The 18,352-nt window shown below is 34.8% G+C and overlaps 1 protein-coding gene across 3 annotated transcripts in view; it reads left to right on the plus strand.

Moving 5' to 3' along the window:
- Wdhd1 (WD repeat and HMG-box DNA binding protein 1) overlaps nucleotides 1-16,618 on the plus strand; it is a 59,518-nt gene extending 42,900 nt beyond the window's left edge. For 2 of the 3 annotated variants that reach the window (XM_071608035.1, XM_027929570.2), the window contains 10 exons: nucleotides 1,869-1,983; nucleotides 2,700-2,831; nucleotides 4,490-4,707; nucleotides 4,804-4,922; nucleotides 5,052-5,108; nucleotides 7,545-7,588; nucleotides 7,960-8,130; nucleotides 8,777-8,907; nucleotides 12,287-12,425; nucleotides 15,746-16,618. In XM_071608035.1, coding sequence (XP_071464136.1) covers nucleotides 1,869-1,983; nucleotides 2,700-2,831; nucleotides 4,490-4,707; nucleotides 4,804-4,922; nucleotides 5,052-5,108; nucleotides 7,545-7,588; nucleotides 7,960-8,130; nucleotides 8,777-8,907; nucleotides 12,287-12,425; nucleotides 15,746-15,940 — 1,321 coding nt within the window. In that variant the 3' untranslated portion in view covers nucleotides 15,941-16,618. The remainder of the gene's footprint in view (nucleotides 1-1,868; nucleotides 1,984-2,699; nucleotides 2,832-4,489; nucleotides 4,708-4,803; nucleotides 4,923-5,051; nucleotides 5,109-7,544; nucleotides 7,589-7,959; nucleotides 8,131-8,776; nucleotides 8,908-12,286; nucleotides 12,426-15,745) is intronic. The other variant, XM_071608036.1, reaches the window with a different exon arrangement.
- Nucleotides 16,619-18,352: the final 1,734 nt, after the last annotated feature.

Genomic DNA, 18,352 nt, shown 5'->3' on the forward strand with positions numbered 1-18,352 from the left:
TGGAACCTTGAAAACATTTGTATTTTTATTGTATAGTCTCATAAAAAAAGGAAAAGTATTCAAGTCTCATGAGAAGAAGTTCCAGTGTAGTTTCAAAAACATTCCTGGAGGGTTGGGGATGTGGCTCAAGCGGTAGCGCGCTCGCCTGGCATGCTTGCAGCCCGGGTTCGATCCTCAGCACCACATACAAAGATGTTGTGTCCGCCGAAAACTTTAAAAAAGTGAATATTTAAAAAAAAAAAAAAATTCTGGGTACTGGAGCTTACTTTTTTGTTTTTGTTTTTGGTTTTTTGTTTTTTGGTATCGGATATTGAACCCAGGGGTGCTTAACCACAGAGTCACATCCCTAACCCTTCTTTATACTTTATACCTTTGATTTAGCAGAGTTGGGTCTAGATTAAAACTTTATGATATTGCATTTCCTGTGCCACTCTCACCAATATCTAATAAACACCTGTATTTGGACATTTCATCATTTCTTTTTGAGATAGGGTTTCACTGAGTTACTTAAGGCCTCAGCCTCCCAAGCTGCTGGAATTATGGGCACGTGCCACCATGCCCACCTGGAGCTTGCTTTATTTTTCCTTTTCTTTTCTTTTCTTTTTTTAGGTGAGATACCAGAGATTGAACTCAGTGGCATTCTTCTACTGAGTTGTATCTCTGGCCTTTTTAATATTCATTCATTCATTCATTCATTTATTTTGGGAGGTACTGGGGATTGAACTCAGGGGCATTCAACCACTGAGCCACATCCCCAGCCCTATTTTGTATTTTATTTAGAGACAGGGTCTAACTGAGTTGCTTAGTGCCTTGCTGTTCCTGAGGCTGGCTTTGAACTTGCAGTCCTCCTGTCTCAGCCTCCCTAGCCACTGGGATTATAGGTGTGCGCCACTGTGCCCAGTTTAATATATTTTTTGATACAGGGTCTCACTAAGCTGCTGAGACTGGCCTTGAACTTGTGATCCTCCTGCCTCAGCCTCTAATTATTGGGTTTGTAGGTGTGCCTCGCCACACTCAGCTGCTGCTTAATTTTTTAATTACTTTACTGGGCATTTAATAATAGTAGGAGATGTTTATGAAAGCAGTCTTAAACCCAGGGGCCTAATTTCTATTTTGCATTTAAATGCCTTCAGGAATTCCTTGACTTAAAGCTCTGACCAAAAAAAACTCTACTATAATTTAAGTGGATGACTATTTGTAAGCATTGACCAAAGTACTATTTTTTAAAATGACTTTATGAAAATAGAAAATGTGTGTGTGGTAGAGTATACAATCATGGTATTCTTTATGAAATCATTTTGAGTGCATAAGTTAGATTGTCATACATATATACACATTATTCTGTGTATTGAATTCTTTTTAATTACATAACCTTAGTCGTCTTACTCTAATGAGTGTCTTCAAATGTCTTATAAGTAGCCTTGTCAGAAAAAAACTAGGCAAAGTGTGTTACCATCTAAAGGCAACCTTTGATTTAGCAGAGTTGGGTCTAGATTAAAACTTTATGATATTGCATTTCCTGTGCCACTCTCACCAATATCTAATAAACACCTGTATTTGGACATTTCATCATCATCTTCTCTTATTTGACCTTTTCTGCCATGGGTAACAGATGAATGAGATCAGGTGAATATCCAAGATAAAGTGCTGATTACATGAGCCCTATGACATGTATTTATGGCACAGTTCATAGATTTTTAAAAATGGGTGGTTTGCTAAGGAAACTATAAAGAGGGCTGATTTCATTTTGAGTCATTGTTATTTAATAAAGCTAAAGTGAGTTGCTGACTTTTGAAAATTATGTATCTCTAGCAGCTTTTGCGACATTTTAGAAGTTTTTTATGATAGAAATTTTTCTTTACTGACAGGTGCATCCCTTGTAAAGGTTCTCGGTTTCCTCCCACCCTTCCACGCCCTGCTATAGCTATATTATCCTTTAAGATTCCATACTGTCAGATGGCAACCGAGAAAGGACAAATGGAGGTATGTGGAAGCCTTACCTTGTCACTCTGAATTTGACAGTGCACTATCTATGTGACACAGACAATTTAAAATTATTATGATGTCTAGTGTTCAGTATTTAGTACTCTTCAATTTGCTTTTAGGGACTTTATCTACAAGATAAATGGTTATAACCATCAGGATCACTATTGTAAGGCCCTCCCTCTCAGGATTAGGCAAGTCCTCCATACATTTTGTGCAATAAACACCTGGTTTGCCCCACCTTGGTCCTAGCGCTGTGCCATTAAATGCCATTTAAAATCTTGCAAGGGGCTGGGGATGTGGCTCAAGCGGTAGCGCGCTCGCCTGCCATGCGTGCGGCCCGGGTTCGATCCTCAGCACCACATACAAACAAAGACGTTGTATCCGCCGAAAACTAAAATAAATAAATATTTAAAAAAAAAAAAAAATAAAATCTTGCAATTAGGGCTGGGGTGTGGCTCATTGGGAGAACACTTGCCTGGCACGTGTGAGGCACTGGGAACACTGTACTGTACCATATATATACATATATCCTCCATTTTTAAGAACCAAAGATAAAGTCAAGCTGTAATATTACATTGGAATTTGAATTATAAAATAAAGAAAGAATTTCAGAAAATATTTTATTCAAAAACTGGTATCTTGAGATAAGTATTTAACATTTGCCTGATGTTAAAGTAATGTTTGGCTTTAAGTAATTTTATCCATTTTTGTAGGAACAATTTTGGCGTTCAGTTTTATTTCACAACCACCTTGAGTACTTAGCTAAAAATGGTTATGAATATGAAGAAAGCACTAAAAATCAAGCAATAAAAGAGCAACAGGAACTTTTAATGAAAATGCTTGCGGTGAGTTCAATAAATATATTGAAAAAATGAAAGTTAATGCTTTTCTATATGTTGAATTTCTTAAGAGGAATTCTCAAATTTTATCTGGTGGTGTTTTTCTCCCTTACAAATTCTGTTTTCCACTTGATGTTTCAGTTAAAATATTTTAAAACATTACTTTGTGGCTGAGATCACAGGCTGACCTAGACTTTGGATGTAGCTCATGCTACATCCCTTTTGCTTTTACCTACCAACCTGTGTTTTATAGCAGGCTCTCCAGGTAACTGTGAAGCTTAATAAAGTTTGAGAACCTGTGCTCTGGCTCCTGTACAAACCATATTTCAGTTTGGGTTTGAGCTGGTTTTAGATCTGCAGGGTTGGGTGGTATTTTGGCTATGCCCATTACTATCTTTGAGTTACCTACATGTAGTAAAAGTTTGCTATAGCCAGTGGCCAGGTTTGTGCATTGTATACTTTAAGTATATTTGTTTTTGGTGTAAGTATCTTAAAGTTCATATGATTATGTCCTCCATGTTGGTTTATGGGAAAGAATATAATATTTTTCCTCTTCTGGACTTGGCTAGACTGTCAGCCTTTGAGGGCAGTAACCATGTCTTCCTTTCTTTTCCAAATACTGTGAGGCAGAATTCCACTCTGTTTAAGAATTACTGCATACATCTGGATGCAGTGACGCATGTTTGTAACTTGGGAGGCTGAGGCAGGAGGATTACAAATTCAAAACCAGCCTCAGCAATTTAGTGAGGTCCTAAGAAACTTAAATAGTTTCCCTGTCTCAAAATAAAAAGGGCTGGGAACTAGTTCAGTGGTAAAGCGTTCCTGGGTTCAATCCCCAGTACAAAAGAAACAAAAGGGAGAAGAAAAAGGAATTACTTTTTGCAGACAAATGATATCAGAAATCTTGAGGACATTCTAAAGCTTCTATGCTAATAGGTCAGATGTGGGATATCTAAGTAATAAATTTCTTCTAATTACAGGACCCTTGGGGGTCTTCAAAGTATCAAGAGTGTGCTTCACTTTGAACTAGAGTTGTCCCACTTTAAATTTTGAAAATTCAAAAAAATGGAGAAGAGTCAATGTTTTCTAAAGACATTTTACATGAATATTCTTTGTTTAATATTGTAAGCATGAAAAATAGAACAAAATGAAATAATGTTAATTTAGAAGCTATATAATTGTTTCTGATCGTTGAAGATCATAGAACTTCTCCCCACCAAATATGCTTACTATTATTTATTTGCTAGTTCTGAGCAAATGATGATGGATTCTTTTTACAGTTATTTTTTCTTTGAATTTATTACCCTATTTAGGTGGGTGGCTGATGGAAAATAAATTTAAGAGAGCCACATTTAAATTTTAATCAATTTTTTTACTTTCCTTGCAATTCACAACTTAAAATTATATTTCATCAAACCTAAGCTTTTAATTGTAAATTTTTTTCACATTATTTTCTTCATTTAGCCGCTGAGAAAGAAAGGGGAAATGCAGCCATTTATTGTAAAATGCTTTCCAATTTTAGAGGTGTTAAAATATGTAAAAGTATGCATCTTACATCAGTGAGATAAGGTATCTAGAAAACTCTTTTCTCTGTTTTGCTAGTAGTATCAGTGTGTTTTAAAAGTTCTGCTTAATCTAATATGATTTTCCCCCTTTTGGGTTAGCTTTCTTGTAAACTGGAGCGAGAATTTCGTTGTGTGGAACTTGCTGATCTAATGACTCAAAATGCTGTGAATTTAGCCATTAAATATGCTTCTCGTTCTCGGAAATTACTATTGGCCCAAAAACTTAGCGAACTTGCTGTAGAGAAGGCAGCTGAATTGGCAGCAATCCAGGCAGAAGAGGAGGAAGAAGAAGATTTCAGGGAAAAGCTGAATGCTGGGTAAAATCTACTTAATCATTTGAATTTTCCTTTACCATTCTGAATATTAAGTTGGTCTCTGACTAGCTTGTTATTGAATAATATTGTTGCCTTTAGTTACAGTAATACTGCTACAGAGTGGAGCCAGCCAAGGCCTAGAAATCAAATTGAACAAGATGCTGAGGATAAGGAAGAAGCTGATGATACAAAAGAAAAACCAGAACTACATAAGCATGGTGAGATATATTTTCTAGGCTAAAAATTGAATTCCCATACTTTTTCAAGGCATCTTTGCTGTGTGATTGTTGACTATCAAGTATGATTATTTTCCTCATTTATATTGTATTTTTTTATCTTAATTATAGTGCAGAACTCATTTGCCAAAAGTTCAAATTCCTCTGATGTGTCAGCTATTAAGTCAGGTGAGAAATATTTGTAAATTTGTAATGTCAAGGAAATTTTACAGATAGTTTTTTAAAGGGTTTTTTTTAAATCAAAAACACCTTCCCTTTCAGAACTTGCTTTGTTTTTGTTTTTATCAGAGATGTTTGTGAAACTGATCATTGAACACATTTATTAAAATGTCTGTTGTGTGCTAGATATTTTGCTAAATGGTACAGGACTCAAGCAGACATGCATGGTTGATCCCTGCCTTAATGCTTTTCCAGATCAGCTGGCACAACATGTTGAAGACAGATGTGCAAATCACTAAGGAGACATTGAGGATGCTGGAGAAACAGTTGAAAGTAGTTGACTTTGAGAAGTGGGACTGGGAGATAGGGAAGGTTGGAATAGGGGACTGCTGGTTTTTTTTTTTTAATCTAAAACTTATACTGATGCCTATACTCCCAGTGGCTGGGGAGGCAAAGGCAGGAGGATTGCGAATTCAAGGCCAGCCTCTGCAAAAGCAAGGCCCTAGCAACTCAGTGAGACCCAGTCTCTAAATAAAATATAAAATAGGATTGGGGATATGTCATATGTCTCAGTGGTCAGGCGCCCCTGAGTTCAATCCCCAGTACCCCCCCCCCAAAAAAAAAAAAAAAACTTCTACTGCCATATGACTTTTAAAACTATTTACATTTCATGCTTTTAAAATTGTGTACATATATTAACTTATGTAAAAATATTAACTTTAAAAACATGTATATATTATTAAAAGAACATATAGCAGTTGACCATAATCCAGTCCATGGTAGAGATCCCAAAGAAGGCCTCAAGGAGTGTTTAAAGCAGAAACTGGAGGGATGAATGTCAGCCAGGCAAAGGTGAACAGGAGCAGGAGTAGAGGAAGTTACAAAGAGCGCAGGGAGCAAGGAGAAAGTGGTGCTGAAGGGGTTTGGGCAGGAGAGAAATTCTGCAGGCATAGTAGGCCATATTAAGGATTTTTATATTCATTGTAAGGTCACTGGGAGGCTGTTGGAGGTTTTAAGCAGGGGCATAGCCTGGCACACTGCTGAGGAGGAGGAATGGGTTTATAAGAAAACTGCTGAAGCAGTCCAAGTGAGATTGAATAGTGGCTTGGACTAGGGTGGTGATGCTGTTGGTTGAAAGAATGGGTAGAGTATAGAGGTGTTTCTGATGTAGAGAGTACAGGAGTTCAGAGTGTAAGAAAGACTCTTAGGTATTTTTGTTTTTATTTTGTTTTTTCTGGTACTGGGGATTGAACCCAGGACTACTTTACCACTGAGCAACATCTCTAGTCCTTTAAGACAGGGTCTCACTACGTTACTGAGACTAACCTCAAACTCACAATCTTCCTACCTCAGCCTCCCAGATTGCTGGGATCACAGCCTGAGCCCCTGTAGCTGGTGACTTGTTTCTTGAATAGTTGAGTGAATACCACTTACTGAGTCAGGAAACATGAGGAAAAATCAGATTTAGATAGTATGATGATGAATTATGAGATACATAAAATGTTACAAAGACAGTTGGATATTTGGATCAGAAATTTAGGAAAGTACATTAAAATCACTGGGAGTAGCAAAGCAGTTTAAACCAGGACATGGGTGAGCACACTTTGGGAGAGTATATGAAGCAAGAAGAAAAATGAACTTAGGCCTAGGAAAACCGCAGCATGTAAGCATCAAATAGAGGAGTAGGGGGAACTGTTGAAAGAGAATGAGCACATTGTTCCAAGGAGAAAGGAGGTAACTCAGGGGTTGCCATATCTCAGAAGTCAAGGGAAGTATGAAGAAGAAAGGAATATTCACAATTATGGAATACCACTGAGAGGTCAAATAAGATGATTGAAAAGTATCTACCATATTTGATCATACAGAGATTATTGGGAGCCTTAGCAAGAAGAAATTCTGTATGGTTATAGGGCTGAAAGCTACATTATTATATGGTAGGTTGTATGAGCAGGGAGGAAATGGGAATAGCAGTGCTGACAACTTTTGAAAAATTTGGTTGGATAGGGTGGTAAGAGAAAGTGGTGGCTGGAAGGAATGTGGGGTATCTTTATTTGTTTGTTGAGAGACTTGAGGATACTATAACAGGAAAAAGCCAAAGATGAAAAATGGGTTGATAGGTCAAGTTTCTTGACAAAGCAGGAGGGGGTGGAATCCAGAGTAAAGGGATTACTAACCTTAGTTAAAATAAGGTAATAGTAATGGGAGAAAAGGATAGGTCTGTACATATCAGGTATATTTCACAGTGGCAAGTTAGGTTAGTTCCCATCTGAGATTATTTTGCCTGGGGAAGTAGGACAAAAGTCATCCATATTTGTTACTAAGTTTTAAAGTTACAAAGTGCCTTTGCTTTCATATAATACAGATTTAAATATTTCTTCTAGTATTAAAAGTCATAAGTCATCTAGTTTTTGCCATGATTAAGTGAGGGTTTCTTTCTTGTGAAAGGTGCAGTTATCTCTAGCAACCAAGGACGAGTAAACCCCTTCAAGGTAAATTTTTTTCCAGCATTATTTTCTGTTAAATACATGAAAGAAATATTTCCAAATGATCAGATGACCCTCCTTAGAAGCACAGAAGCCTTACCTTTATGAAAACAAAGAAGAAAGCAGCCCTGGTTCACATCTGAAACAATTATATGTTCTAATTATATACCAATGGTTTTAAAAGATACTCCATGTTTTTCTTTGAGATGTTATTTGAGAATATATGCATCAATCTTAATTTGAATCATATTATATGTATTCATTTCCAAAGATGAGACCACAATGTAAACTTAACAGAAATTTAAAGGAAAAATAAACCTCTTAGAATTTTTGTTTTCTTCTTTAAACATAAAGTGCTAACATTAGTTTGCTCTTAGGTATTAGCCAGTTCCAAAGAGCCAGCTGTGTCATTGAATTCAACACGTTCAACTAATATTTTGGACAGTATGAACAAATCATCCAAGAAATCTTCTGCACTTAATCGGGCAGCAAATAATGAAAGGTCTCCAGTTATAAAACCTCTGATTCCAAAGCCAAAGTCTAAGCAGGTAGTGTTTCATCTCCCCATATCTTCAATGAAGAGCATGTGAACTGTTTGTCTTCACCGTTGTTTGCTGTTTCAGGTATAGGATTGGAGGAACCAGTATTTCATCATTCTAGTATGGAAATGGATTTAATTATGGTTTTTTTCCAGAATCGTGTGTGTGTGTGTTTCTCTCTCTCTCTTTCTCTTTCTCTCTCTCTCTCTCTCTCTCACACACACACACACACACACACACCCCTATCCCCAGGGATTTAGCTATCTACCTATACTTTAAAAATACCTCCCAGGTGGTTCTGATGCATATCCCTGTTTATTAATGACTATTCTAGTATACGGACCTAATCTTTCTTCTGTATTCTGATTCTATCCACTCTCATATGTGTTTCACCCCAAAATTCTTATCAGTTAAATACATTCATTATTTTTCTTTTCCATTTCATGTAATTTGAAAAACAGAACATGAAATAAAGTACTTCTTTATTCTTGATTTTATGTGTGTAAATGTTAATTTCAACTGAGAACTCAAGATTTATTTGTTGGTATAATACTTCTAAATAATAAATAATTATAAATGTTTCTTCACATATTTCAGAACTTTCTTGTAACATAAAATGCTACATGTGATACTTAAGATGGTTGGTTTTTTATAGGCATCTGCAGCATCCTATTTCCAGAAAAGAACTTCTCAAGCCAGTAAGACTGAGGAAGTGAAAGAAGAAAATCCTAAAAATGAATCATCTGAAACCCCAGCTATCTGTCCCCAAAACACTGAAAATCAAAGGTCAGTAATAGGGAGACTTGTATTCTAAGTATCCCAGAAAAAAGCATACAGTAGGCACCCATTATTCAAAATACAAATTTTTACAACTCTGTTATTCTTATAATCACTGATAGTGGGTATTTAAATACTTGTGACATAAGTAAACATTGACTAATGGCTGTTTACATTACTTATTAGAATTTGCCTTAATAAACTTCTAAGTTCTAAATTGCACATTCATTTTATTGGGACACTATTTTATAATTCATGTTTTATTTGTTTTTTAATAATGTAGTTATACTGGAAGGTAGACAGCAAAAGATACAAAAAGATAAATTATGGAAAATAAATCTCTTTCCTAGTCACCCATTTCTCTTTCCAAAAACAATCATTGTAACACATTTCTTATGTAGCTTTCCAAAATTATTCTTTGCATGTGCAAATACATTTGTTTGTTTTTTAAAATGTTTACACAAATGATAACAGACCTTACTTTTTTTTACTTAATAGCTTTTACAGATCATAAAGAACAACTTTAATTTTTAGCATCCATTGAATAGATAAGTCCTAATTCATTTAGATCTCTTCATGTGGACAGAAAAGTGGTTGTTAAGACTTTTGCTAGTATGAATAGTACTGCAAAAAATACGGTTCAAATTAATATGCACTAATATTGATAATTTTATAGATAATGCAAAATTGTTCTACAATGATGTCTTATTATATACCACTATTAATGTAAGAGTTTCTGTTTGCCCATATCTTCTTTACTCATCAACACAGTGTGTTACTAAATTTTTTTTTTTTTTTTTTTTTTTTTTGAGAGGGGATCTCACCATGTTGTTCAGTCTGGTCTCAAACTCTTGGACCCAAGTGATCCTCTTATCTCAGCCTCCCAAATAGTGGGGACTACAGGCATAAACCATGACACATGGCTTACTAAATATTTTGATCTCTGCTTTCTCGATTTGTTTTAAATGCATTGATTAAATTTAAAAGGTCAGCATTGAATATCTAATTTTTCTAATGACTTTATATTAACCAGTTTAACAAAGGGAATAGCTTGGTTTTGTATTTTTTAGGGATAATTCTTTTTTTTTCCCTTCTTTTATTAGTACATTATCATTATAAATAATAGTTGGGTTCATTTGGACAAAATCATACGTGCATGGAATTCCATTTCAATCCCTGGTGTCTCCTTCTTTTGCCTCCCCATATTCTCCTTCCTTTAGTCTACTGGTCTTCCTTTCACTTGTTTATTTTTGATTGGTGCTTTATAGACCTACATAAAAGTGGAATTCACTTAGTATATTTATACTTGCACATAAGATAATTTTGTTAAATTTATTACATATTTCCTCCCCTTTCTCACCCTTCTTTTCTCCTCCCTCCCTCTTGATCTCCTGTTCCACTGATCTTTTCTATATCTTTATGATATCTGATCACCTCCTCCCCTTACCCCTTGTTTTGCTCTAGCTTCCACATATGAGAGAAACATTTGACCTTGAGTCTGGCTTATTTCACTTAGCTTGATGTTCTCCTTTTCCATTCATTTACCAGCAAATGCCATAATTGCATTCTTCTTTAAGGCTGAGCATAATTCCATTGTGTGTGTGTATATATATACATACATACATACACACTACATTTTCTTAATCCATTCATCTAATGACAGACATCTGAGCTGGTCCCATAACTTGGCTGTTGTGAATTTTGCTGCTGTAAGCATTGATGTGGATATATCACTATAGTATGCTGATTTTAATTATTTTGGATAAATACTCCTCAGTGTATTGGGATAATTGGGTCTTATAGTACCTGTGGTTTTAATTCATGATTATTTCCCGTTTTGTTCTGAATTTGATTTAGATCTTAAACAGTGAAAGTTTTATTATTTAAGGAAATTGAGACAGGGTTGAGGATGTAGCTCAGTGGTGGAATGTGTACCTAATATAAAGGATAACTGGGTTCAATCCTCTGTACCACAAAAAAAAAAATTTGATAATTCATCTTTTTTTTTTAATATTTCTTAGTTGTAGTTGACACAATACCTTTATTGTATTTATTTTTTTAATGTGGTGCTGAGAATTGAACCCAGGGCCTCACACATGATAGGCAAATGCTCTACCACTGAGCCACAACCCCAGCCCCAATAATTCATCTTTTCATATTAACTGATTACACAGAAAACATATCTTTTGGAATATCATTAAGGCCATTACCATTTTTTAAAGAATATGTTTTTTTATGTTGTAGATGGATGCAGTATCTTTTTTTTTATTTATTTTTATATGGTGGTGAGGATCAAACTCAGGGCCTCATGCATTAGAGGCAATCACTACCACTGAGCTACAACCCCAGCCCCAAGGCATTACCATTTTTAACGAAATATTCTGTCACAGATATTGAAAAAATAAATCAGAAGAGAAATATTTTTTAAAAAAATTTAAAACTTCTATTTAGAGGCAGATGATTGTATATTATTAGACTTGTGACATTTCCCCAAATTTAATTAAAATAAGTCTTTACTATTTTCTGCAAATTCAAGAATCTTTGTTCAGCAATTATTTTAGCATTGATTTTTGTTTGTATTATTTTTCTGGAAAAAGAATTACATTAAAAGATTACTTGGGATCTATATTTTCAGAAACTTTTACTATCTCTAATGTGGGGTAAGTTATTTCATCTCTCTAAGCCTCAATTTCCTCATCTGTGGAATGGAAATAACTAATTGTTCCCAAATATTCATAAGGTTGTTGCTATACCAATGAGGTAATGTGCACATAAAGCATTTAGAACAATGACTGGCAGAAATAAGTGCTCAGAAATTATTAAATGGCTATATTAAGCTTTTATTTAAGACCTAAAGACAATCTGTGTCACGAGCAGAATCTAGTAAAATTTACAAGTGTGTTTTTTGTCCATGCTTTACATAAAGATAATATAGGGGAGGACCCAGGTCAGCTGTGAGCATAAGGGTGAGACAATGGGAAAGGGGCTTGAGAGAAATCAGAAAGATTTCAAATAGCTGGTGTTGGAAATGGAGAAAGAGCCTTCTAAGGACAGTTGGAAGGGTTTTACCATACCAGAGGGGCTAAGTGAGCTTGGAGACCTTGAGCCTGTCAGCATTCATAAAAATTTCCAAGTATGACATTAAGGTTGTTGCTGCACTTAGAAAGTACAAATGTGGGTAATCCTTTTGAATTGGCCTTGCGGTAGATTTTGTCATTTAATTAATCCAGCAGTCTCCAGTCAATTTGAAGTAATATGAATATTAACAGAGATAATTGTCTCCCTTTATATAGGCTTGCAAAAAACGAATTAATTGCTAATTTAAAAACCCATAAAGTACTTTAAACTGTATATCAAGCATAAATTTATTTCATAATTACTATTTTAGGCCAAAGACTGGGTTCCAAATGTGGCTGGAAGAAAACAGAAGTAATATTTTATCTGACAATCCTGACTTTTCAGATGAAGCAGACATAATAAAAGAAGGAATGATTCGGTTTAGAGTACTGTCAACTGAAGAAAGAAAGGTAAGGAAAATTGTGCTGAGATTGAGATTTTTTTTTTTTTAATATTTTTTTACTTGTAGATGGACACAATACCTTTATTTTATTTAGTTTGTTATGTGATGCTTGGAAATCCAGTGCCTCACGAGTGTTAGGCAAGTGCTCCACCACTGAGCCATAATCCCAGACCCCGGAGATTGAGATCTTACTGAATTTTCCAGGCTTAAAAAATTCTTATAGAAATGCCTTTTTCTATGTTTGGAAAATTGAATACAAAGTTAACTCATACTTTCAGACTACTACCTCAGGGTCCTTGCAAGTAGAATTTTGACAAATACTATCTACTTACACATAAGTATTCTCCTTTTGATGGGGGGAAAATACATTTCATTGTAAATTAAGTCTGGTGGCTTACACCTCCTGTGAATTGCTGCACTGTGAAGAAAGGAGGAAAGGAATGTGTCTGGTATACCAATAATCCTCAAGCTTCACTTCCCTAGGGAGGCATTGTGCCACATAGGCACCTACTGACAGATACTTGCTTTAATGAATTGGGTTTTATGAATGAAGGTATTGTATAATGAGGAAACTAGAAACTGGTCTAATCACTTCTAACCTCATTTAGAACTTCTTTAGTAGTTTTGTGTGTCTTATTTTTGTTAATTATTATAAAGGGATTAAAATTCTCAAGGATTAGATAAATTAGCAGATGAAAGTATAAGACCTTATATTGCAAAAGGGGAAGAGATGGGGCAAAAGTTGTGATCAGTTCTGTTTTTTTTGTGGGGTGTTTTGTAGTGCCAGAGATCAGGGCCTTGTACATGCTAGACAGATACTCTGCCACTGAGCTGTATCCCTACCTGTGATTATGTTTTTGAATGTTTAAAAATGAAGTCAACATTTTTTTTCTTCTTGAACCATTTTGATCATGGTGTAGTCAATATTTTTAAGGTAAATACTAAATGTTCTCTTTAATCCAGTTTATTAATGTAGCAAATTCTACAGGTCAAATGTCTCCTTTATATTCAAAGAAATAAATGGCCAGAAAAATACAGTAAGATGAAAGGAACTATTATAGATTAAATGAGACTTCATAGATGTGGATGTTATTTGACTTTTTCAGAGTGAATAAAATCAATCATAAAATAATACATACTATATAACACATTTATTTAACATTTGTAAATTGGCAATGTGATAGGGATGAATAACAGAATAATGGTTGCCTGGGGCTGGAACCTGGGTAGAAATTTGGTGGGGTGGGAAACGAGGGATCTTTGGCAATGGAACTCTTCTGTATTTTGACTTTGAAAATGCACATTCCTACAGTAAAATTAAATGGATATACCCATACAAACAAATAAGTAGAAGTAAAACTGATGATTGTATCAATGTCAACACCCTGATTGTGCTAATTGTGCTGTAGTTTTGCAAGATGTTACCACTTGGGAAAACTAGGTAAAGGCTACTTGGGATCTTTCCTATAATCCCAAGTAAATCACAATTATCTCAAAAAGTTCCTGCAGTTTTATTATTTGCACTTAATATGATTGAATAGAAGAAGAATTTAGATTGAAATAACAAATAGAATGCAAAATTTTTAATGTGTTCTCCAATTAAAATTTTTTTTAAAAATATTTATTTTAATTAGGTATATAAGAGCAGAATGAATTTTGATTCATTTTATACAATTGAAGCACAACTTTTCGTTTCTCTGGTTGTACACGATGTAGCGTTGCACCACATGCAGTCATACGTCTACCTAGGGTAATGATGTCCATCGAGTTTTGTTTTTAAATTTTTAAATAAAATTGATTTTTAAGGGATGCATGAAAACAAAAATCATATATATTAATGGGATGACATGATGATTCAATACATATAAGCCTTGTGTAGTGTTTAAACCAGGTTAAGCATTTATCTCTTTTATCAATTATGAAGAAAACTTTCAAAATCCTTACATTGAGCTTTTTGAAATGTACAATACATTATTATTATATCTAGTTACTCTCCTGTTCAAGAGTACTCCTTTGTCCTAGCCATCTATAGTTTAGTACCAATTGATAAACATTTTCCTATTCTTTCCCCAGCCCCTAATCTTCCTGGCCTCCAGTAATCAGCATTCCATTTTCAACTTCTATGAGATCAGCTTTTTAAAATTTTAATGTATTTATATATTTGTTTGTTTGTGTGGTGCAGGGCATCAAACCCAGGACCTTGTGAATTTTAGGCAAGCATTCTACCACTGATATACATTTCTAGCTTTTCTAAATTCCATATATGAATGATATTCTGCAGTACCTGTCTTTCTGTGCCCAGCTGGGCATGGTGTCAGATGCCTGTAATCCCAGCTGATTCAGGAGTCTGAGGCAGGTAGATCACAAGTTCAAAGCCAGCTTCAGCAACTTAGTGAGGCCGTAAGCAACTTAACGAGACCCTGTCTCAAAATAAAAACAAAAAGGGCTGGGATGTGGCTCAGTGGTTAAGCACCCCCTAGGTTGAATCCATAGTACCAAAGAGAAAAAAAGATCTTCAGTTCCAACCATGTCGCCACAAGTGACAGCTATTATTCTTTCTTATGGTTGAGTAGTATTCCATTGTGTATGTATATGTACCACATTTTCTTTATTTATCCACAGATAGACACTTCACTTGTTTTTATTTCTTAGCTATTATGAATCATGCTTTAGTGAACATGAGAGTACAGATATCTCTTCAATATACTGATTTCATTTCCTTTATATACTGAGTAGTAGGATGACTGGATCATGTGGCAATTCTATTTTTAAACCTCCATACTGTTTTCAATAGTGACTGTGCTAATTTAAATTCCCACCAACAGTGTAAAAGCTTTCCTTTATCTCCACTGCCTCTCCAGCATTTGTTATTCTTGGTCTTTTTGATAATAGCCATTCTTCCTAGGGTAAAGTGATATCTCATTGTAGTTTTAATTTAAATTTTCCTGATTAGTGATGTCGAACATTTTTTCATATGCCTGTTTGCCATTTATATGTCTTCTTTTGAGAAATGTCTATTTAGAATCTATTGCCCATTTTTTAATGGGTTTTTTGCTATTGAGTTTTCTAAGTTCTTTTAAGTATTCTGAATATCACACCTTGTCAGGTGGACAGTTTGCAAATATTTTCTCCCAGAGAATAAAAGATTTGTTAACAATTAGAAGCTTTAATGATTGACTTAACAATTCAAGTGACAACTGTTTTTTTATATATATGTGTATATACATATACATATATATAAGTGTTCCTAGAAAAGTAATAACTCCCATCCTATTTCCTTGTTATTGTTAAAAAGTCTTTTCTCGTCTCCCCCAATATTTTCCAAAGGCATGGACTAACAAGGCCAAGGGAGGAACTCCAAGTGATGAAACGGAAGGAAAGAAGCGAAAACATGCAGCTGATGAAAGTCTTGAAGCAGAAAACCAGAAGGAAGCAGCAAAGGAGAATCTGAATTTGCCTAAAAAGCAAAAACCCTTAGATCTTTCTACAAATCAGAAGCTGTCAGCATTTGCATTTAAGTAGGAGTAAAGGAAGAAAGTGACCTTATGGATTTTTTTGCTCGTCTTTAAATATGAACTTTTTTTAATATTTAGGAAATGGATTATTATATATTTTAAAAGTTTAAAGACAACTGTTTTTCTTTATAAGATAGTGGGGTGTTAGCTCAGTGGTAGAGCACTTTCCTAGCAAAAGGAAAGTCCTGGACTCCATTTCCAGCATTAAAAAAAGAAAAAAACAAAATGTAGTAATTATATTGATATAGGAAACAGCATGTGTGCAAATTATTCTGTCCCCACATGGAGCAGAAGCATTATGATTGTAATTACTAACTACAGGCCATATTGTATCCCAATAGAAGTCAGTTTGATTTTATTTCTTACCTTCAAAAATCATCAAAACCAAGATTATAAAACCTCTGCACAACGAAGTTATCTTCTAGGGGTTTCCTCAGTTGGTTTATGTCATGTACTGGGAAATACCACAGTAGACCTCTTCCCAAGTATGTTAACATAGACTCTTTTTTTTTTTTTTTTTTTGTCTATATTAGACCTGGGGGGCCATGCTTTTTAAATATGGACCTCAAATATGTAAATAATCTTACAAATAAAACTTTGTTTTAGAAATTTCTTTATATATGGTTTTCAATTTTCTGTATAGTGTAGGCTTTTTTGGATAAATAAAACTTTCTCACTTTCCATATGTGGCTTGCTATGGTCTTAATATTGTATTTCCATGAAGTGGAAATGCTTCTAGAAAATATATTACACATTTACCACCATAATTTCTACACTCCAAAACCCCCTGTACCACTAGCTCTGCATTGTCTATACAGTAGAGACTGGAAGGCATTGTTTGAGAGTACTGCAGCCCAGTGCACAGTGTGCTCCTATAGTATGCTCTGATTATCAGCCATCAGCAATACTTTGCTGAGCAAGTCTTTGAAAGCTTAATAAGAGGGTTGGGGCTGTGGCTTAGAGGTAGAGCACTCGCCTACCATGCGTGAGGCACTGGTGTTCGATCCCCAGCACCACATACAAATAAAATAAAGATATTGTGTCCACTTATAACTAAAAAATAAATATATATATAGAAAAAAGAAAGCTTAATAAGAATAGAGTTAGGGAAAGTGTTTAACTCCTTATTTTGAACAAACAAATTTGAATAATTTATTTCATTTTGACTATTCTAAGCAGAGATTAAATGCAGCAACATAATGGCAAAGTGTAGGTTGGGGAAATGGCAAAATAAAATCAGGTGACTCAAAATTAAGAGTAGTTTATAGATTTAGGTGAACTGGAGTCAAAGGATACTTTTTATCCCACAATGAGTTAAGGTTAGGAAGGCTACATATCTGATTTTTTAGATCAGTAGCTGGTGTAGAGAGAAATAAAGCACAGTGGTTGGGGGCACAGGTTTTAAGAATTAAGTGAGAAAAGTTCCTGACACAGTAATATTTTGTACAAGTGTTGGCTATTCCTATGCTATTGCCTAGTTTATCTTTCTGTAATCAAGTTTGATTCTGAATACTTATGAACTAATTTTTAATTTCAAGGTTCTGAAGTAAAGGTTAATTTTTTAATATTTGAAAAACATGTTTATAGATGGGCTTCATTTCCTCAACTTGCATATTGTGCCACTTGGGAGGCCAAGGCAGGAGGAATCCAAGCATGAGGCCAACCTGGACAATTTAGCAAGACCCTGCCTCAAATTACAAAAGTTTAAAAAGGCTTGGGATATTGCTCAGTGATATAGTATCCCTGGATTCACCCCACCTGACCCCGCTGCCAACAGACTTGTTTACTGTTCAAAGTATAGGATATAATCCATGAGTGTTAAATTTTAGAACCTTAGGAACCAAGTAATACCAAGGATTTGCAAGTTTTTTAAATCTTCTTTTCTTTGGTTGAAAGAGGTTTTTATATTGATTTGGTTTAACTTACAAATCAGAAGAAACCAAAAAACATTATCTTCATTTCTTTGCTATAAAAGAGTAAATCTTTTTTCCCCCAGTTCTTTTTTTTTCCAGAGAACTAAGAGTTAGTAGAAAATGGAAATGGAAATAAATTAATATATTAGCCATTATCATATTAACAATATTCCCTATTTTGAGCTTTTTGTATAGCACAGAAAGTTGTTGTATACTTAATTTCATTCTCCCCAAACAAAAGCTTCTCAAAGGAGGTTATTTTAGTTTTACATTCTTCAAAAGGGCATTGTGTTAGTTTGCAGAGCATTATTGGGCAATTGCTCAAATATAAGGGTAGAGATTTTCACTAAAATCATAATTGAGTTTATAGTCAAGAGCACTACAAGACCGGTTTAGAGCCTTTCAGTAACTTTATTTGAATTATAGAATACTGTTTAGAGAGTCTTACCAGATCCCTAGAACGGCTCACCTTATTGCCACTTGAGTCTACCCAGCTTAGGGATTTC

Source organism: Marmota flaviventris, chromosome 2 (genome assembly GCF_047511675.1).
Source record: "Marmota flaviventris isolate mMarFla1 chromosome 2, mMarFla1.hap1, whole genome shotgun sequence".
NCBI classification, from domain to species: Eukaryota; Metazoa; Chordata; class Mammalia; order Rodentia; family Sciuridae; genus Marmota; species Marmota flaviventris.